General features: G+C 36.9%; 1 protein-coding gene across 1 annotated transcript; it reads left to right on the top strand.

Annotated features, from left to right (window-relative positions):
- The first annotated feature begins 5,156 nt into the window (after positions 1-5,156).
- Positions 5,157-23,174, top strand: LOC147398298 (syntaxin-22-like). Its single transcript, XM_086447457.1, has 7 exons — positions 5,157-5,473; positions 5,575-5,668; positions 13,215-13,354; positions 13,464-13,535; positions 21,402-21,559; positions 21,675-21,775; positions 22,935-23,174. Exons 1-7 carry the CDS (start codon positions 5,172-5,174, stop codon positions 22,998-23,000), a joined length of 933 nt encoding a protein of 310 aa, XP_086303583.1. The 5' UTR covers positions 5,157-5,171; the 3' UTR covers positions 23,001-23,174.
- The last annotated feature ends 215 nt before the right edge of the window (positions 23,175-23,389 follow it).

The raw sequence follows: 23,389 nt of genomic DNA, 5'->3' as shown, positions 1-23,389 counted from the left end.
CGTCCTTTCTCTTGTTTAAGGGGATTCTCAATGATCCTATTTTCTCCTCTATTTATATTCTAATACCTTTCTTAACGGCTTTCCTAGATTTGTAACCTCTTTCCTTAATTAAGAGGATTCTCGACAAGTCTCTTTTGATTTTCGGGTTAATTAAAAGAAAGTCCACATAGAATAAGAAATTATTTATTTAAGAAAGAATGTGATAGGCACGATCAAGTACTCCTACTCCTAGAGGATATACTTCCTATCCGACAATGGGAATAGTTGACCATTTGCTCTTTTATTATGAGAAGCAGTAACTCAGGTTAGCAAAACTTCTCCTATCATTCCAATCCCTCTTAAATCCTGCCACGTGCAGGGTCAAGATTTAGTCCATATATTCTGTCATATTCATAAACTATATTAAGGTTGGATTTGTTTTTTTTTTTATTTAAGAGAACTGATATAGTAACTCTTTTTTTTTTTTTAATTTTATTTTATTAATGTTTTCTTTTATGAGTGAGAGAAATAATAAAAAGAAATTCAAAAAAATCCATCGTTTTCAACATTTGAATTTGGTGACAAAATTCTGAACGTTTCATGCATAATTTGATTATTTAGTTAATGTTCATCCTCTAAATAAATAAAATTTTCATACTAAATGATTTCACCAAATAAATCAAGGATCAAAGATGGTTGATTTTCAGCGGAAAAAGTGAAAATTTATTGTTATAAAAATTGAAGGATTTTGTGGGGGGAGCAATAGAAAGATAATGATGATGATGAGATGATGAGGGTATTTCCATCATTTTACTACCCTATAATTAGAAGTCAACAGTCAAGGGAGCTATTTGTAAATTACGATTACACTTTACAGTTTAGTTAAGAATAGCCGGTGGTCATTGGGCATGGGGCACCCAAGAACTGAAGAACCTGACTCATTTTCTTTCCCTTGCCCTTTTGGTAAGGAGTTTAAAGTACGTGACACCTAATAAAGCAGCTTTCTATGGGAACAGATCCTCTATAGTCAGATTAGTATATGGCGCTCTTTGGCTCCTATCGATGTTTGAGGGTGTGCCAGGTCATGAAGATGGTTGCATCCAATCGTTTAAATTTAGGTGTTAGTAAGTGTCTATTTTCAAACAATTGAATAAACTAAAAAAAACTAAGATCTTTTTTTCATAATTAAAAAAAAAATCTTATCAAAACTATAAATCCAAGAGGGTTGTATTGTTAGTTTCCTTCAATATGGAGTTCTTTAGAATAGAACATCAGCTATAGAGGACCGGCTCCTGCATTGTACATGGCTCGTTCTTGTAGAATGGAAATTGTGTCTAGATGACACTTTTTGCTAGGAGTTTAAAATACATTAATTGATTTTTTTTATTAATTAATATTATTTTAATATTGTGATCTTTAGATATCAAAATATGTTATTTGATAGTTTTTCTAGGTATAAGAGCAATTTGTCAAAATTTAACAACTCAAAACTGTATTTCATGGTCGTAGCTTCCAAGACTCTTGGATGGCGTTTGGATAGGACTCATTGGCTACTTCTGACTCTTGCGGGGAGTTAGAAGTCGTTTGGATAATTTAGATAAACAACTCTTTCGAAGAATTACTCCTCGCAAAAGCAAAAAATTGCTCTTTATGAAAAAGTCACTAAAACCTACTTCTCAATTTCGCATCTTGCAAGGAGTAATATTCTAACGCCTCATTTTACCGAAATACCCCTAACTTTATTAATTTTTTACGAAATACCCCATTTTATTAATTTTCTACGAAAATACCCCCGTTTTAAACACATTATATTAATATTTAATATTTAAAATATTATATTATATTAATATTTATAGTTAAAATGTCAAAAACAATATAGTTTGAAGGCATATTATGATACTAAAAAATAAAAAACAGTAACTAGTATAATATAAGGGTATTCTGATCTTTTTTCTAGAAGTCATGAGAAGTCAGTATGGTTCCCAAACAGACTTCTAGCACAAAAGTACTTCTGTCAGTACTTCACAGAGTTGATTGCCAAACGCCCTTTCTGCACAGAATTACTTTTCCAACTCCTCCACAGAGTACTCCAGCTCCTACTCTTTGGAACAATAGTTCTGCTCCTGGTATCCAAACACGCCCTTGGCTTCTGCATCTGTCAAACAAATTTTTGAAATTGATATTAGAAGTTATAACGAACAAGCCCTTGTATTCCTAACAACTTTCTACGTGACATGCAGCTCAATGTATGTAGTCTCCTAATCAAAAAACAAAAAGATGTCACGTGTTGACATTGAATCTTACTAGAAGATTCAAATCTTAAAAAAATATTTATCAATGTGCGGCCTAGGACGATTGCCTAAGTGTCTTTGTGGTTGAGACGATCCCATAATATAGGTTTCTTTAAATAAAGAGAGATTTTATTACCACGCGAACTTTTACTAAGAACACTCATGACGTGTGTTAAAAGTTCTTGGGTGATTTCATAAGAATTGGGGTGCTTTTAGCAAAAGTTGATGTCGCAATATAATTCCTCAAAAAAATTTAAATGTCATCCCCGCAACTAATGATCCAGACCATCCATCAACTATGGTATTGCAACACAATGATTAAACGACTGTCAATCAATTACAATCATTCTGATTGATTGTGCAAGTGTTACTTAACGACATTATTTGGCTGCACAACCAATTAATTCTTGCCCCATCATTTGAAAAGGACAAACCGAATTATTTGATCAAGAGGAGGAGGGATGATGGGAAGAAAAATTTTAAATGTCTAGTCCGTTTCAAAATTTTGGAGGAACCTTCTCTATTGAATTACACGTGACATTGCCAATGAGGTATTTCGAATTTTGATGCAAATGTAGAGGCATGAATTGAATTAAAAACACCACATTTCTTATAATGAGGAGGGTTTTTTCAAATTTTGAAGTAGACTGCCCGCTTCAAAATTTGACTCGGGATGATATTGACTTTCAACCCTTTTTGTTTTTCCTTTTCGTAAAGATAGACATTTTTTAAAATCAAAGTTTGAGAATCGTACAGATTTTCAATTTCTCCAAGTTTGAAAATTTTATAAAAAATTGGAGACATTAATAAAAAGTGTGTGGGAGATGTCTAGGTAACGTAAAAATAAATAAGTATGTATATTAAATTGTAGACGTATTTGTTGTTTTTTGAATACTAATTTCTTATGGCAGAGAGAGAAGAAGTTAGAACAAATCTTAATTTTGAAATTGAATGTAATAGAAAAATATTACCTAAAAAAGAAATGGTTGAGGCGTACACAAAGCACTGTCCTAAAACGAAATTCGCCCCTGCTACGGTACCACAGTCTGTAGGCATTCGTTCTGCAGGATTCAACAACCCACGTATTCAAAAGGGTACTCTAAATTAGAATGTAACTTTGAACTTGACGATGTTGTGTGCTTTCATAACAAATAATAAATTACTGATATTCGAAAATATAAAATAGCAGAGAAAATCAAGTGGCTTAAATCGACTAAACATTTGATATAAATAAAAGAGAAAGTGACTGTTTAGAACAGTCATAAACTGGTTCCGAACAGACACATTGTGCTGGTTCAGAATAAACACACTAGCATTTGCGCGCACCAACGTGAGGTGTAAGTCTCGGATTTTGCACCCCCCTTGCTCGCACGTCGTACATGCGTACACGCATTAAGATTTTCGGACCGGAGGATCCAAATTCCAATTGGAACCTTAGATTTTTCTCTTGGGCCCCCCCCGTGTGCGCGCGTGAGCTCGCCCACTACTTTTATCCGTTTTTAAAATTATTAGAAGCACAACTATTTAAGAATTGCAAATCACTTCTTCTCTTAATCAATGTGAAACTAAAATTATTCAAGACAAAAACAAAACTATCAACTAAACTTAAAGCAATAAAGTAAAAAGCATAAAACATAAACCATAAACCATAAACCAAATATGAGATTAAAATACCTTATGGTTAATAGATTGATTTACCATATGGTTAAAACTAATTGAATATTAAAAGATTTTCCAATTCTACCCTCTAAATTCTAACAGTATTTTCTTGAATTTATCTCGAACTTAATGATGGATTCTGTCTTCCTTTATTGGGTTGAGGCATCAATGTGATATTTACCAAATACCTTTTTACGTTGAAATAAGAATTAACATTGTGGAAACAATCGTTATTCAATTGAACTACGCTCGTCACCCTTTCTCTTGTTTAAGGGGATTCTCAATGATCTTATTTTCTCCTCTATTTATATTCTAATACCTTTTTTAACAGCTTCCATAAATTCATAACCTCTTTCTTTAATTAAGGGGATTATCGACAAGTCTCTTTTGATCTTCGGTTAGTTAAAGGAAAGTCCACGCAAAATAACAAGTTATTTATGTAAGAAGGAATGTGATAGACACGATCAACTACTACTCCTAGAGGATATACTTCCCATCCGGCTATGGGAATAGTTGACCATTTGGTCTTCTATTCTATTCTGAGAAGCAGTAACTCAGCTAGCAATCCCTCTTAAATCCTGCCACATGCAGGGTCAAGATTTAGTCCATATATTCTGTCATATTCATAAACTATATTAAAGCTAGATATGTTTTATTTTAAGAGAACTGATATTGCCACACCAATTCTTAGGTAAATCATTAAATAATACAGCTGGTGTGTCATTAGCAAAAGTTGGTGTGGCAATAGTAACTCTTTTTCTTTTTTTTTTATTATAAATTTTTAATGTTGTCTTTTATGAGTGAGAGAACTAATAAAAAGAAATTCAAAAAAATCCATCGTTTTCAACATTTGAATTTGGTGACAAAATTCTGAATGTTTCCTGCATAATTTGATTATTTAATTAATGTTCATCCTCTAAATAAATAAGAAGAAAATAAATAAAATTTTCATACTAAATGATTTCGCCAAATAAATCAAGGATCAAAGATGATTGATTTTCAACTGAAAAAGTGAAAATTTATTGTTATAAAAATTGAAGGATTTTGTGAGGGGGGGGGGGGGGGGGAACAATAGAAAGATGATGATGATGAGGAGGGTGATGATGATGATGAGGAGGGTATTTGAATTTCCATCATTTTACTACCCCATAATTAGAAGTCAACTGTCAAGGGAGCTATTTGTAAATTACAATTACACTTTACAGTTTAGTTAAGATTAAGAATAGCCGGTGGTCATTGGGCATGATTGGGCAGCCAAGAAGAAGTGAAGAACACCTGACTCATTTTCTTTCTCTTGCCCTTTCCCATAGGGGGAACTCCTTCACTTCTTCAGTTTTGGCTATTTTTGCCACGAAAAAGATAAAAATGAGTTTCCAAGATCTCGAAAATGGCGGAAAACTCTCCTCTGCCCGAAATTTGTCTCAGAATCCCTCTCAAGCTGTGTCTGCCGGAATCTTCCAGATCAACACAGCTGTTACCGGATTCCGGCGACTCGTCGATGCTATTGGAACCGCCAAAGATACTCCCGATCATCGTCAGAAGCTGTGAGTCTCTCTCTCTCTATCTCTATCTCAGTCTCAGCTTCGTTTTGGCCATTAATTTGTTCTCTCTTTCTATAATTTTTTTTGTTTTTGGGATTCTTCAGGCACAATACGAGACAAAGGATCGGTCAGTTAGTGAAAGAGACATCTGCTAAGCTTAAAGCGTTGAGTGATTCGGATCACAGTATCCAAGTTAATGTATGTGATAAATTTCATTATTGATATAATATTATTTGTAAGAATTGAGTTTTTCCACCTGAGATGTCTAAAAGATCAATGAATCATATCTTTTTGTCTGGTAACAACAGTGGTTGTTAGAAATAACGTGTGTAATTCAAACAAATTAAATAGTAAATCCTTTAGAAAGAAATGACAGAGAGGTGAGGTAATATGTTGTCATAGGGTTATTGTGCAATCCGAGATTTCCCTATTCAACAAATTGTTAAGAAACTTTAATCATGTAGTAGAGCCTGAAGAGTGGTTAGTGTGTTTATGCCATTTTACATGTTGAGATTCCAATAGTGGCTCAAGATGTTGTCTGCAGCTTTCAAGAAGAAGCTATGAGAATAAGGTTAGCTATACAACAAAAGGTAGTCAAGGCAGAGGTCATGGTCTTGGAAAAGGCAGTGGATAATGGGTCAAAAAAAAAGGGAAGTTGCCTTGGTAATGTTCCTATAACTAAGACCAGATGGAGGTGCTTGGGATGCCAAAGAGTTGGTGAACTTCATGTGGCAAGTAGTTATTTACTCCAAGGCCATTCAACTTGAGGTTGAGGGAGAATGATCGTGTGCGACTTTCATGTATTTCATGGATGGTGTGATGTCTTGGTGGTAGAGGATGTTGATCGACATTGAATGAGGTTTGTGTACCATTCATACATGGGAGGACCTTAAGAGCAAGCTGAGAAGGTAATTCTTGGCACAAAATGTACAATACCTGGCAAGGAAGCATCTAAAGCAATTGAGGCACATAGATTCAATTTTTAAGTATGTGATGCAATTCACAGGTTTGTTGCTCAACATCATTGACATTGGCGAGAAAAACAAGTTTGTTCTTTTTAATGAACATATTTCAACCATGGATTGCACAAGGGTTACATAGGCGAGGGGTTATGGTTTTGGCTTCGGTCATTGTAGCAAACTAGTTGTCAAACGGCACCAGAGCGAGGAAACACGAGTGAATCTTTAGAGAAGACAGTGGCAGCTTCAAGAATGTATGATGCCAATGGTGGGGGAGCCCTTGAGGTCATCACTAGGGATGTGAAGAAGTGGAAGCGAATAAAATCGTTGATTGTTCAAGGAAGAAGAGAACACACTCTTGATTCCACAAGAGGCAGAGAAAACAATAAAATTTTAGAGAAAAATATTTATTTTAATTGATAATTGAATTAATTACAATACTCTTAGGAGGTCTCTATTTATAGGGAAATCCTCCTTATTCAATAAGGAAAAGAAATAGTAATCCTAATCTAAAAATAACAAATAAAAACTCTTTCCTAATTGAATTAGGGGAACTAGACGTACGTTAAATAAAATACTCTTAACTACTTTCCTAGTACTATTTGGACTAAAAAGATATAAGTAGAAATCTTAATTGATAAAACCCAATCAGTTGGACTTCAGATTAGGCCCATAAGAAAGGTGTGGTTGGGTTGGGATTTGGCATCTTGGATGATTGAGTGGACCTAGTTCTAGATGAATTAATATTTTTCTTCTTTCTATCTTTCTTTTCAAGGAATTCCAATGCAAGATGTTCTACATCAGGATGGGTAGAAAGCCCAAGAGAGGAAAGAACACAAAAAAGGTTGAGATCCCCTTGGGAGGTATCAATTATGTTATGTGGTGGAGACTAGGACTATCAATGGATCGAGTTCAGATTGGATTTGTACCAATCTGATGGAAAATTTTGGACCTGGACCCTATTGGATTTGTCATTTTAAATGTTAGATAAGATATAAATCATTTATGTATCTCAAACACATTGATATAAGTGATTCAAGACTAATCTCATTAATGGTTAGTTCAAATTTCAGGTCTGATCCGATCCATTGATAGCCCTAGTAATCTAAACAATCCTCGGTAATGAAGAACAAGATTAAAATAGTTGAAGAAGAATAAAGTGTCCACTTTTTTATCTCTCTCTCCAAAACGGAGTTGCAACGGTTTTTATAAAAGAAGAAAGAACAAACAAAACCTAGTTCTATTCTAATTGCGTACTTACTATAAATAGTAAATGTTATTTATAGTAAGTCTAAAAATAGTAAAGTCCTAATTACTTCCTAATTGGATTAAGAATCCTAAGTACGTTAAAACTCTCTTCTGCCACAACTTCAAAATCACAATCGGATTAAAGTTATTCGCGGTCTAAGATTCTATAAATAGAAAGTACAACTTTGACTGTGATTTCAGAGGGGTAGCTCTCTGATTCCTCTGGGCATTCGATCACGTAGCCCTCTGAGTTTTCTTTCTAACACCTTTGGAATCGTCGAATTCCGAGTCCCTATGACAAAGTTATGCCAAATTTACTATACTATGCATATAGATCCTCTTGAATCATGGCTCCCCTCTTTTAGGGGATTTAGCTCTTGCTAAATCGAAAACTGTAAATGAGAGAACGTTTTGGTCCCCCTGTCTCGATTGTATCACTTGGACTAGCTAGGTAGTTGTCTCTTTTTGCCAATACGAAAAGAGTCATACTGACCTCGTTGTATTTTTGTCACCTTCCTTTCGAGAATGTATTCCTCCTTCAAAGGGTCTACACGGTCAATCCATAGATTATCAATCGATGGGAGACGAGTGTCTTTGTTAGCGTCATCATGAAGGAGTGAGTGATGGTTCAAATAATTTCAAGTATTCAACATTGATGATTGAATACATGTGCATATAAGGCGGCAAGTCAAGTTGAAAGGCATTAGCACCAATTTGTTTGATAATTCGGAACGGCCCATAGCGAATAGGCATGAGTTTCTTGCCTTCACCATGCAACGGTTCCTTGCCAAGACACAACCAACAAGGTCGTCCTCTTTGAATGTGCATGGAACTTGGTGCTTGTCATGGCGAGCTTTATACTTCTGTTGAGACCTATGCAATTGTGCTTCAACTTATGTATGAACCTTACTGATTCGCTCTAAAAATTTCTGTACTCGAGCATGATTCTCTTCTTCCTTTCCACCCAATTGTTTGCCACTTACAGTGAATGCCACGTCAAAAGGACTTTGAGGCAAATAACCCAAACACATTTCAAAAGGCAACTTCAATGTGGAACTATGCACTACCTTATTAAAGGCAAATTGTAAGTATGGGAGACTATCATCCCAAGTCTTCGGATGCTTGGAATTATAGTGGCCCACAATAGATGCACCATGGTTCGGTTGACGACTTCGGTTTGTCCATTGGTTTGCGGATGGAAAGTTGTACTCCGTTTTAGTCGGGTATCCATCATTCCCCATAAGGACCTCAAAAAATGTCTGAGAAATTGACTATCTCTATCAGAGATAATCGATACGGGAAGTCTAAAATGTTTTCAGACATGCTAAAAGAACAACTTGGCCACCCCCTCTCCTATAACAGTCTTTTTACATGGAATAAGAATAACCATCTTGCTGAATTGATCTACATTCACATATAGATAATCATGTCTAGACTTAGTTTTTGGTAATCCCCCTAAAAAATCCATCAAAATACTCTCCCAAGGCTGGTTAGGGACTAGTAATGGTAGATACAATCCTACCTATATGTTGGAAGGCTTTGAGATGTTGCGCAAAACACAACCTTGGATAAAATGTGAGACATTGAGTTGCATCTTCGGCCGATGGACATAACGCCGAAGATTGAGCAAGGTCTTCTCGACCTCAAAATGTCTTGCCACTCTAGAAATATGAGCTTCACGAATCCAATGCACTCAATCGGCATCCTTTGGAATACACAAAAGTATTCCCTTGTACATCAACCCATCTTTCAGCTGAAACTCACTTGTCTGATCTTGTAGTAGCTTATGATAATCAGAACCAAAATCGACGTCTGTGTCATACCCTTTTGCGTACTCAAAAAGAACCATAGGTTGGATTTGCATTGCCACCAATAATGCGAAATTTACTGAAATAGGGGGTCTAGACAACATGCTTGCTAATATATTGGTCACTCCCTTTGTGTACTTGATGATGATGTTAAATTGTTGTAGGTATGACATCCACTTCATGTGTCGAGATTGCTGTAACTTGGATTGTGTAGACAAAAATTGAAGAGATTTATGATCAGAATGAACCACAACTTCCTTCCCAAACAAGTAAACTCTTTAATGCTTCATGGACTGATGCAACACGTAGAGTTCCTTATCATAAGTTGGATAGTTCAAAATTGGCCCACTGAATATCTTTGAATGATAGGCCACTGGTCTTCCATCCTATATTAAAATAGCTCCCAATGCATAGTTAGCGGCATCTGCTTCAACCTCAAAAGGCCTCTACAGGTTTGGTAATGCTAGCATTGGTGCTTCAGATATCTTTCGTTTTAGCAACCGAAAAGTATCCTCATGCAAACGATCATCAATCCTTGGTAATGGGTATCGATTCTTAATGGTTATTTTGTTTAATGCTCGAAAATTGATACGCATCCCCCAATTGCCGTCCTTCTTTGGTACAAGTAATACTAGCGAACCACAAGTCGAACAACTGGGCTTGATAACTCCTTGCTTAAGAAGTTCTTGAATTTGCCTTTTTATCTCTTCGGATTCTATGATAGATGTGTGATACAAACCCAAATTGGGTAAAGGTGAGTCCCCGACAAACTGGATATCATGTTCTACAACCCTTCGCGATGGCAACCCTTTGATGTCTTGAAATAAGTCGGTATATTCTTCCTATAGCTTCTCAATCTCGATTTGTTGCTTAAGAGACAAAGACATAGCGGATAATGTCACAGTTACCACATTCTATTCTTGAGGCCTAATCATCAACAATACGAATTTCTCGTATGCATTAACCATCCTCTTGACTTGAGTTGCTGTCAACAGAGTCTGCTCCTTGCAGGCATTAATATGGAATTATTTTCCATTTTTGATAAAACTTATATTTGCGAAGACGTCGGTAGTGGATCACATCTCGGTTTCATAAGTATGGACTACTCAAGATTACCTGACACACATCCAATGGTATTACCTCACATGTTACTTCATCAATATATCGTTCAGTGATCGCAAACTTGAAGGTGCATTATTTTGTGATCTTCATCTCCACGTCTTTCTGAATCCACCCCAAGGGGTATGGTCGAGGGTGAGGTGTAGTCTCCAACCCCAGCTTTTGTACTACAGATTATGAAATTAAGTTTTTTTGACTACCTGGATCTACGATAACCATTACCATGCTTTGTTTCACCTGAATTCTTACACTAAACAATTCTTCTCGGTCATTGTGTTCTAAGGACTCTACTGGTCTGATCATAAGAGCAAGTTTGGTATTCGCAGTTTGTACCTTTGGAATCTCTTCTACATGTTGCATGGCCAAGGTGGTTGTTTTCTTGTCCTTCCTGCCCTCTTTATTTTTCCCATTCTTCAGTCGTAATTTAGGGTGAAGTGCCCAACACTTATCCTTCACATGCCCTCTGAGGTCACAATAGTTCTTTTTGGAGGACGATCCCTCCTTCCATTGCTCCCCTTTTTTGCCCTCCTTCTAGATTGACTTATTCCCCTGTTTTAGTTTGTAATCTTTCTTATCAGATTTCTTATTTCTCGCCTCAATGAAAATGGCCTTCAATACAACGTCTTCGATAGTCTCTACGGTGAACAACTTCAATTCCTTCCGTATATACCGCAAGACCCCCGATGTATTTCATGAAGACTACATGGTCATTGACGTCAATATCCAGAACTAAAGCCTGATTATGAAATTTTGTAGTGTATTCTTGTACCAACTACCCAAACTTCTGCCTGAGGTGCTACTACTTGTACCAATGTTCATCCTCATAGCCTATGGGGTAGAATTGCGTTCGCAACATACCTTTGAATATATTCCATGTCAATTTTGCCACATCATGGTGTTTTCGGTACGACTTCCACCATGTGAGAGCATGACTTGATAGTTTCAGACTTGCAAAATTGATCTTTTGTGTACTAGAATACCTATTTAAAGTATAATAAGTTTCTAATCAATCAATCCACCCATCCAGTTTATCCACATCAATCGCCCCATCATAAATAGGTAAATAAACTTTAAAGTCGATTTTCAAAGTTTCATGGGATCCTTACTAGTATCGTTAGAGTCGTTTCCAGTGTTGGAGGAATTGTCTTCTCCATCTCTAAACTCTGGTTCTTTTTCTTGTGCCTTTAGAGTTTTTTTCCAAGAGGTTTTGTTCGTCAACGAATCTTTCACTATCTTCTCTAGCCATTTGGTAACGTTTTTGACTTGGTTTTCTAGCTTGGCAAGCCTATTTTTTTTTGGAGGAGGGGTTAGGTCCGTTAGAGTGCTTTTTATTTCCAATAATCCCAGATTACCTGTAAAAAGATTAGATTCATGGATTTTTTTGACATTCCGAGAGGATGCACTATATCTGTAAATTTAAAAGGAAAAATAGATATCAAGTTATCGATTTGTAAATTCAATCCAGGCACATATTGAGATTCTATTCTTAAGGCTGTAGATGCCCCCAAATATTCATGACTATAGAGTGTTGTAGGAATCCTCACAAACTAGCCTCCCAGATACTAGGCTCCAACCTTAGAGTGCCCAACACAAGCAATCTGCCCTCTAAAGTAATGATAAAAATGCTTTGATAAATGGAAAGATAATAGACATAGAAAAGGAGATGAAATAGAGATGAGAGGGTTCAGTTGTATCTATATTTCCAATGTTGTGGAGAGACCACACTTTAACTAGCTTCTCAAGGTAGGACTCATTCATGCCTTAATAAATTTGATCAGTTTCTCAAAAAACAGTTTAAAGAGAATTAAAGAATCTCCAAAACAATACAAATTCCCCAGAAATATGAAGTGGGTCCCACAATGAAAGTTCATTCAAATAACAGGAGTTTGGTCCATGGTTGGGGCAAGGGCTTGGGCCCAAATTATCTTGGAATGATTGAAGCTTCTTAGTTCTGATCTAATTTATGTACTGAGTTTCAAAAAGCTGGAAGTTGAGTTCAAATTTATTTATTTTTGATAAGCAATTTGAGATCGATTTATATTTATTGAAAAAACATGAATTCGGTGGGTTAAATGAGTGACTATCTGGACTCATCTGTCAAAGTTGGGGAGGAGAAATAGGTGGGGCTGGGGAGTAAAAGTTGAAAAGGGGACTTTGAGGTAATGTGGAGAGTGGATTATTGCAGTAATGCAGTGGATTGGTAATTTTTTGGTATTATTTATTAAAATTTATAGGAATTTTATTATACTCATAAAAAATAATTGATAGGAATTTCCATGTGAAGGCATGTACAATGAAGATCAATGACTACCCTCAATAGAAGGAACACTCAAGTGGAAGGTTCTAAAAGAGCGATAGGAAGACCAAAAAGATGCTGATTGAGATAGTGAGAATATTTGTGAATACCCTTGAAATAATGGAAGACATGACTTAAAAATAGAATTAAATGGAGGAGTAAGATTCGTTCAGCTGACCCCAATTTTTGTTTGTTTTGGAATAAAGCAATGATGATGAGGATGATTGAGTGATTCATGAAGTTGTTTGCCTTTGTTTTTAAGATGATTTTTTTTTTTCAATATGTGACTGGCATGTCCTTATTGATCCTTGTAGCCAAGTAAGAAAATAGAAGATGCTAAGCTTGCGAGGGATTTTCAAGCTACCTTGCAAGATTACCAGAAAGTTCAACAGCTTGCAGCTGAGCGTGAGTCAGCTTATGCTCCGTCTGCTTCTCCATCATCCTTGCCAACAAGGTATACATATGTACATGTTTTATATTTAATATCTCGGCTTTCAATTTGGATTGGCCCTTTATGTATTTCCATCACCTACTCAATGAATCTGGCGTGTTCTTTGAAACAGCTCCAGTTCAGATGAGCATCTCGGTTTAGTTGCGGATCAAGAAAGTCGGCCTTTTCTTAGAGAACAGAAGAGGTATGTACCAAGTACTTAATCTTGCAAGTGGGTTTTTCCGGTATTTCATATGAATTTAGTTGGTAGAAATTTTTATTGTATTTTGGCCTTGTATCTGAGATTGATTGCCTGACTGAGTTTCCCGTGTTAAGAAAGCTTTTTGGTGTAGTCTTAACATTCTAAGCACTCAGCTTTTCTTAAAAGTAAAACTTCATTAAAAAGGAGAGATCAGGATGACCAACCATAAGCAACACAAATAGAACCCACCCAAAACCAACACAACCCGACAATATCTATGAAATACTATTAAAGACAATCTCATCCACCCAAGACACACGTAAAATTCCAAAATTGAAATAATGATTTCTTGAAGAGGCTATTCCTTATCCTCAAACATTATAGTTTCTTTCCTTCCAGATTCCCAACATATTGCAGGAGTTATTAAGCTTCACAAGGACCTCTTGAAGGTAACAACAACATTGCCAGGCAATAATAAACCCTCGAACAAGGAGTGATGCGCAGGGGTGGAGCTAGTAAGGAGCTGGTGGGGGCAATTGCCCCCACAGAACTTTGAAACACCCCTATATTTTCAACTAATCACATGCCCCATTTGTCCCCACTCCCTCACCTCTCTCCCCATTTGCCCCGACACCCTCACCTCCCTTCCCACCCCCCCTTTCAATTTTTTGTTGATGACAATGCCTCCTTGACCAGGCCTTCTCATATACTAATTGGAAATGACCTAAATACCCTTTTCTTCAACTTCTAACCAAAAACCTCTGAATTTCTCCCTAAAACTATTCATCTTCAAATTCTTCAACCCTACAACCAACCATAGTTTGCCCCCACTACAAGAAAATCCTGGCTCCGCCCCTGGTGATGCGACTTGGGAAAACAACCAAAGATTCCAGACAGAGATAAGTAAAATGACCAACCAAATCTCACAAGCTAGGTTGCAATGGATGAGGACATGCTCAACAGATTCTTTGTTCACCTTACACAGAACAGTAATTTGGGGCAATGGGCCTCCTCCGAATGATATTGTCCATTATGGGAATCTTGCTCAAGACAATCAACTAAATGAAAAAATATATTTTGGATGGAATTTTGGGGCTTCAAACAGTTACATAAGGACTAGTGGGGGTGCCTTCAAGAGAGACTTATTAAAAGACCTAACCAAAACACCTTTTCTCGACTAACTTCCTACAACCTACCTTCCTCATCCTGTGGATAAATGGTGACTTAGGAAATGCATATAGTTAGGCTGGTCATAGGTTCCACCTCCCAATTATTGACATCTCTTCTAAAACAAAAGTCCTAAGCTACCTAGGCCCCAAACGAACCATAAAGTTTGAAATCGGCAATACTTTTTCAGAGGCATCGCAAACATATTTGATTATTTTAATACTACCCCTTGAGAGGTAAAAATCCATACCAGTGATCTTGCCAGGAGCTAGCTTTGGTCACCTTCTCTACCCTAATTTTTTTTATTGAAACAGCTTTGAGGATTCATTTTCACACCCCAAAGCCATATGAAGAATGATGGAGCCCATTCTCCAAGTCGAGCCCCTTTTCCTCGAACTTGGCCACAATAACACCCTTCCGCAAGCTATTTTGATTTGAACTAAACGTCCACAACCACTTGCCCAAGAGAGTAGAATTCATCAATCTCATATCTTTGAAAATTTAGCCTCCTTTGCCTCTTGGAAGAGCTTATGCTTCTCCAACTAACCAAATGGAACTTCTTACCCTATTTATCATGCTAGAGAAAGACCTGAAATATCTTACCCTATTTTTCTTCTACGCTTTTAGGAATTGAAAAAAAAATGGTAAAAAGTAGACAAGAATGCCTGCCCATATACTCTCAATGAGAGTCATTTTACCTCCTTTCAAAAGATATTGCACTTTCCAGGAACTCAACCTCCTTCCCACCCTCTATTACTGGATCCCATAATAGTCTTTACTATGATGACCCTTCCCCAAGGGTAATCCAACATAATTAGACAGGAAAATTCTCATCTGACAATCTAACAACATAGTTAGAACATCCACATTAAGAACACTACTAGTGGAAAATCCCATACTTCTTCTAAGATTCATTAGGATCCCCGATATGACCTTAAAACAACAAAAGACCCCTCTTAGAAACCTTATTACTTGCTCGAGGTATAAAGAAAGACGAGTCATCCATAAACTGAAGATGCGACACCATAAGACCACCTGACTCAACAACAAACCTCGATAAATCCCTATTAGTTACGATTCTTGCAGACATCCTCCCAAGAGCTTTTACTACGATGATGAAGAGAAAGAGGGACGGGGGGTCCCTTGACTTAAACAGCTGTAGCTCCAAATATACCAATCGAAGACCCATTAACCAATACAGAGGATGATAGAAAAAAGATGCACTTCATTACCAAATGAATTCATTTTTACCTAAAACCCATATGGCCAGCAGTTGAGCATTCATAGCTACCCAAACCCCACTGCTTGCAATGCATTTTTCCCCCAAGTCTCTCTATAGTTGGGCATCCATTACCCAAAATTGGATGGCCCATTACTAACTGGCCAAGCAGTGACACCTAGGCCTGAGAACACCCCAGTAGCCCTAGAGCAGTTTAATGATTAAAATCGTTCCTATAATGCGTATCAATAGCTTCCCGTGCTCCCACAAGGTGACGATGAGGCTCTCACATGATTAACGACAAGCACACTTCTTAAGTATTCCTTCCAGGGAATTTGACATGTGGGAGCAATCAATTGTGCATTCATTTAACATTCCATATCCTTGCTTTTGTCCTGCGTCTCCTTCACCTGGTCAGTAAAGTTCTTTTCTTTCTTCTCTTTTGTTTGTTGGGCCTGCTTCATATAGCTATTGGGCGCTAATGCCAGAGAACGAGACACGTGAAGATAACCCTCCTTCGCACACCTCCCCAAACTTGGCTCCAATTCTAGATTGTGCCACCATCTTGTTAGGCTCCTTGAATCCACACTGTTGGATGCTCATTGGTGAATTGATCGACTTACATTAAGTGGTTCTACTCATCCAAAGCATTGATAGACTGATACAATACCTCACAACCAATCTGCATCTATGAGCTATGAGGCGAAAAGATCTCCTAACAGACCTAGATGCATCAGCCCATCTGCACTTCTCCTCTACTCCTTTACAATTACATCCATCATTTGAAAGCACCAACTGGAGATTTAATCCATTCTCAAGTCTACCTACTGGAGATGATAGTGCCAACCCTGTTACTAACTTCAGAACCTACCATCTCCTTCTTCAATGTAGTCCCTTTGATTGCTACTGAAAAAAATGGCTCTACCACACATCTTGTCACGCCCCAAAATCCCAATACGAATCCCTATGATTCATCAGCCAGAATCTCGAGGTGTGAGGTAATCAATCACACAACCTGATAGAACATTCACAAATAATAATACTTATGGAAAAGAAAATATACGCAACAGAATAAACATTTAACTAACATCTATACGAGAGTCTAGAGTAAGTAGAAGAAATCGACAAACACTGATATAAGTCATGATCCTTAATCTCATAATACATTAGGTTACAAAAATTTCTAAACTAATATGTTTCTTATGTACAAGCAAAAACCGCTAAGATCCTCTATTAATCCTCAAAGACACTGTGGCGGCAAGACATCAATTTGATCCTCCTCAAGGAACGGCTCTTCAAAAGCTGAATAATCTGAAAGGGGAAAGATAGGGTGAGTAACAGGGGAATGTTACTCAGCAGGATGAACGCCGTTCTAACAACGAGTCATACATGCACGAGTAATCATTTGAACAGTTAAATAATGCAAATTTTTTCATAATGTAACATACGATAAATGTCTAAGTATACCCAATAAACAGTTAAATAATTTCAACTTATCATTTATATCATTTAAAGTAATCTATGCATCTTTCAAATAAAAACATCTATCAAACATCACAAAAATAAGGAAAAGATACATAATAAGAACACGGCGGTGTAGTCGATAAGAGAGCAGAGGAACACGCCAATATAATCGCCTCAGCTATGGCAATTCGTTATTCCAGACTTCCAATCCGACGTGGAATCCCATCGTTACAATATGATTTTGTGGCCGGTCTAGCATACCACAGTTGGATGACCATTTATCCGGCTCAGACTGACTGTTGACTAAGAACCCAATACTGAGTTCAACTAACGGTGAGGTCGACCGTTTGACGACTACAGACTAACAGTGATCACTAACTAGTCCAAGAGACCCCTCGCGTCGAAGTCTATCAAGAGGCAATGCATGTGAACCCCGCCTAGCTCTACACTATATAGAGACCGCCTTTACATACAACGTTCCCCAGGAAATAATTAGGAGAAATTCCCGGATCTTATAAGCTGTAATATGCTCTAAGGTATCTCATACTACTGAAGAGCATATGCCATTTAGCGCTATCCTAGATTGACTCGCCACTTCCGGATACACTGTAACGCGTCACTCTTTATGGGTTTTCTACGAACCTTTTCTGGTAAACAAAATAGTTTATTTTGTATATAGTATATCATTTCTTTTAATCGAAAATAAAAACAAAGTTTGGTAGTGCCCTCCAGTGACAGTTATCTGTCATTTCTATCCATCAACCATCTCATCCTCTCTATCTATCTATCATGTTTTATGTGGCATGGCCACTACGTAGAACTGGATGCACTGTCCCATCAATCAGTCGAGAACATACGTTCTCTCTATCCATCCATCAATTAAATCGATCAATTTATCATCTAATTTCCTACATATCTATCAAGGTAATTTCACCTTTAAAGTAATTCGAAATCCATAGAGCATCAACTAATTCCATTCGATGGTTTTGGTTGAGTCAAAAGACTCGGAAACAAAGATAAAACCATAATACGTAAAAGTTGGAAATCTGTGAAAATTTGGCTAAGTGTTGAAAAAATGATTTTTCAAAGTCGAAATTGAAAATGGGTTATTTCTTCTCTTTTTTTTTAATATCCATTCCCAACGTTTCGAAATGGGAGGGTTTCTTCATTTTATTAAGGAACTTAAAGTAATACTTAAATGTTTTTAATGAAATAAAGGTAGGAAATGGGTATACATACTATATGGAAGAAACAAAAAAAAAATCGAAACCAAACTCAACATTTGGATACTTTCCGAATTGCTGGTTTTTCGTCAAAACTCGACAAAAATTGATACAAACCTTACACTACTCATCAAATGCATAAAATGCATCAAATACATCAAATGAACTAAAATTAATCAAAAATAACCATGCAAACATGATCCAATACGTTCAAATATGTAAAAATATGATGAAACAATCGATCTATTGAAGATCGCATGGATTTTCTATGAAATTATTGCATAACTAGAAGGTAAAAGAGAATGCAACTTACTTTAAGTTATATTCGACGGTTAAACGGAGTTTAAGATCGCTTCCGGCCAATCTCCAAATTTTTCCTCCAGCGAAGATCGAATTTCTTTATGTCCATGTAGTCCTTGACGACGTGCACGACTTTCCTTCTTGTGGCAAAGCTTGAATCGTTCTAGTTTGGTGTAGATCTGAGTTGCAAATTTTGAGGGAAAAATGATGAGTTTTGTTTGGAGAAGAGAATAAGAAGAAATCAGATTTTTCTAATAGAATTTAGATATTTGTAACTTAAGTGGGACGTAAGCGTCATTTCGGGAGTTGTTTTTCCCGAATGCCGATTTAGATAATCTTATACTCTATTTCAAGTTATTTTTCGATACGAATCTAATGGTATGATCGGATTACTCAAATTATTTTTCTAAAGTGTCATTTACTTATTTACTAAATATCTAAAACGAAACTCGAGGATTTTGTAACTTTTCCATCCGAACTCGAATTTGAACGTACTTACAGGGTAAAGTATGTTTTTCGATTATTTTGAATCCAATGACAAAGTCAAATTTCGTTAAAGATGGATAGAACAAATTCTAAGTATTTTACCTTAAATCCATCGATTAGAATTTCTCCAAATTTCACTATTTTATTTTCTCGAGATACAAATAAGAATTCGGGGTATTACACATCTCCACACTTTGGACCTAATGAACCCAAACCAATAGACAAATGATCCTTGTTCTCAACAGGATCACACCGGCTCCTTACCTAGACACCTCCGAAAGCTAATAGGAGATGGAACACCCTCCAACTGATCATCGAAAACCAACATTGCATGCAGAGAATCAAATTCTAACATTCACAAACCAACCACACAGATGAACCTTCCTCTAGACACCATCCTCCTTGGGATCTTGTATTCTTCAATGTTCCAAACCTTGGTCCTTCAAGCACCTAGATCCTCCAACTTATGGGTACAGTTGGCCACCTCAAACAACCATCCAAGTGATTCAGCGATAGATTGAAAAGTCAACATCTTCTAGAGATGGAATAGAAGACCAACCATGTCAACCAACGACAGTTCAACCAGCCACTCCTCCAGGAGCTTATTATCAACACAAACCAAGGTATTCTCATTCAAATATAGGTCGGTTGTACTTGTGATGGTTCCCTAGGATCCAATATAACCACTTATGTCTATGCTGCCACGATATTGTTCTTTGGTAGCGGGCAGGCTGCTTTTTATAAGTTTGGCCCGGTGTTGTCTAGTGAGGGATTGACCTTTCACAAGGAGCACCTGGCTCTGCCCATTCATAAGGACTTGTTTCTATGTCAAGATATCACATGACAGATGTGGTCAACATCATAGGTACTCAAGATATCGTGTCTGGAGAGAGAGATAGATAGGACTCCTGGTTGCATGATCAGGAGTCTAGCTTTATTGAGAGCCAACTAAGTGACAACCCCCCCTCCCCCTCCACCCCACCCCACCCCACCTCCCATATTTGTTGTGAAGTCGGTAAGCATAGCAATCAGCCCACCAACATACATGATATCTCCCCCTAGAGCACTATTAGTTCGAATATTCATCTCAGGGGGTAGACCTGACAAGTAAATGGTCTATTAACTTCTACGATGAGAGAGAGAGCGATGGGACAGGAAAACATGTCATGTTGAAGGAGTTGGATCGAGATGGTAGGCATTAGTGAGAATAGGTAGGAAACTCAACTTCAAAGAGGATCGAAGTGGCCAAGCTACTCTTTGGCTCACAATAAGCGTAGGCTTATCAACTCTAAGGCTAAACTACTTGATGAGTTCTGCAGTTCAGTCTCTTGGGTAGGAGCAGCTAGGGATGGACAGCCTATTGAATCGACAACTGGCTCCTCTCCCTCTGGTCGAGTGAAGCTTGAGGTGAATCACCTGATCATGGATTAAGATGGACTTTGGAGCACATTACTCAATATCTTCTTTCTCCAACGAAATGATCACCTGCGTCTTCATTCCCATTGGTATCAAAGAGTAATCCAACTTGTGATGCGAGAGAAGCCTCACTGCCTCTTGGACATCATCCCACCACAATTTAAAAGATGATGTCTCACGCACATTGCCATTTTCCATTTCCCAACGACATCTTGGGGCCTATGTTAACTTGTCTTGATTAAATTGTGTCACGTTGATGAGTTATTTGAAGTATATGATGGAGTTTCTAAACCCATCATGTACTACAGACGGACAAACAGGGAGCAAGTTTAGTTTTTCAGCATCGTTTATTTTAGGACTTGAGAAAGAAGATGTTGGGAGAAACCATTTTTGTGTTGCACTGCTTGGAAGGAAGCTAATTACATTTGGAAAAAAAAAAGAGGAATCATTGATTACATCTTTAATTTTGAAGCAATATTATCTAACATTTCTTGTATCTTGAGCATCCTTTATGACCTTCCACCAGTTCTCAGACTAGAAAACTTGCAAGAATCCCTCCTTATGACCTACTTTCTTGAAAAAAATTAAATGCAGACAAGAAGTACTACTGCTTGGGAATGAGGTTGCATTCAATGAGGCCATAATTGAGGAAAGGGAACAAGGACTCAAAGACATTCAAGAACAGATTGGACAGGCAAATGAGATATTCAAGGACCTTGCCGTTCTAGTTCATGGGCAGGGTGTTGTGATTGGTAAGATCCTGAAGGCCCAATTGAATAATTATTTTCTTCTTTATTGCCCAAGGCTGTTGCTTATCCTCTTGAACTCTTTACTGTTTTGTTATGTTTGTGATCATTTTTTTAACAGATGATATTGCATCAAACATTGAGTCTTCTTCTGCCGCAACCATCCAAGCTAAAACACAGCTCTCCAAGGCTCACAAAAGTGTGAAGTCTAGATCATCCTGGGTAAGTGTTGAACTTTGTGTCTGGTGCTGGTTTACTGATTATAAGATGATGCTTGGCAAATTCTGTGAGATTCGTTCTATTAAAAGAAAAAATAAATTAAGTTAAAATGAAATATTAACAACTCACGCATATACCATGTAAATATATATTGCAACAAAACCTCCATTACATGCTTGCTTACTGGAAATATATACAACATTGGATTATCTAGTTGAACAATCAAGAAACAACATGTTAATAGATTGGCATGGTTTCAAAACTCGGTTTGATGTCTCGTCTTGTCTTAACATGGACAAGACTGAGTTGACTCGGACGAGGCAAACGGTTTAGAATGATTTATTTCTATATATTTAAATGAAAATAATTATAATTTTTATTTTAAAATAAAGTAGATTAGAAGATGTTTACTCATAAAATAATGTTTTATTTCTATAATAAATAGTTAAATTCTAAAATAATTAATTATTTTAAGCAAAATCTACAAAATCCAAGTTGACTCAGCCGAGATTTTCAAAATATCATCCGAGTCATCTCGTTTATCTCGCGACATGGTGTCAAGGCTGAGACATAGTGTATATCTGTCTCGTTGTTGGACGATACCGAGATGACTCGGACAAGATTTAAAACCATGTAGGTTGGACATAGCATAGATGCACAGATGAGGATGCTGACATGGATGAGTGGAAAGACTAAAAAAGATAAGCTTGGGATTGAAAGCGTTCATGAAAATGTAGAAGCCTCAATAAGTGATAAAGAAGCCAATTGAGTTGATTAGGTCATGTCTAACAAAGAGTGATAATAACGCGATGGGAAGACAAGAAAAGATGTAGATTGAAGTAATGAGAGTCGATGTGAACTCATTTACATTTGCAGAAGACAAGACTCTTGACAGAACTGAATGGAGGAACTTGGATGGTTCATCCAACCCCAATTTTTGAGATAAGCTTTGATGAGAGGACGATTTGTTCATGCATAATTGACTACAAGGAAAAGAAATCAAATGGTTCAAAAGAACATATATTGGAGAAAGAAATACTCAACCCCAACTTGCAAATATTTTGTTTAAAAATGAGGAAGTTGTATATTTTATTTATTCTTTGCTTTGTTAACTTCTGTATCTCATTTGGAATCCTGTGTTTATGTTGTTTTAATTCAACAGTGCTGGTGGGTGTTAGTGATTTTGGTACTGGTGGTGTTCATCGTTCTCCTCATCCTTTTCATCTAAGGTGTTGTGGGCATTGGAAATTCAAGTGTAGTGATGTGGTTGTGAGTGTGAGTTTGAGTTTTGAAGTTGAGTTTGAACTATGTATAGTCTGTTTAATGTATAAATGTTTGTCATCCCAATACCTGAGTGATGTATTTGTATGTGGTCAAAATTCGTTTCCACAAATTCGAGTGATTTTCATTTCATTTGTTTATTTATGTTTTTGTTTGTTGGTTTTCATTACTTAATATTTCTTCATCTTTATTTGGTGAGGAAGCCTGCTTGCAACGCTGTAACTTCATGTAGTTACTTCAGAGAACTTATCTTTCTTTTTTGGCTGTTAAAGAGGTGATGAACATGAAGCATAATATCTTATTAGCCAAAATCCTGCTTTAAACAAAATATGTGTT

The sequence above is a fragment of the Akebia trifoliata genome, chromosome 7 (genome assembly GCF_017979445.1).
Source record: "Akebia trifoliata isolate Shusen 1 chromosome 7, ASM1797944v1, whole genome shotgun sequence".
NCBI classification, from domain to species: domain Eukaryota; kingdom Viridiplantae; phylum Streptophyta; class Magnoliopsida; order Ranunculales; family Lardizabalaceae; genus Akebia; species Akebia trifoliata.
This window is presented reverse-complemented; position numbering and strand designations above follow the sequence as displayed.

Coding starts and splice junctions, on each gene's coding strand:
- LOC147398298 (XM_086447457.1), top strand. CDS start 5,172: ATGATTGGGCAGCCAAGAAGAAGTGAAGAACACCTGACTCATTTTCTT. Junction 5,474..5,574: donor CCCGATCATCGTCAGAAGCT/GTGAGTCTCTCT, acceptor GGGATTCTTCAG/GCACAATACGAGACAAAGGA. Junction 21,776..22,934: donor TGAAGTCTAGATCATCCTGG/GTAAGTGTTGAA, acceptor TTAATTCAACAG/TGCTGGTGGGTGTTAGTGAT.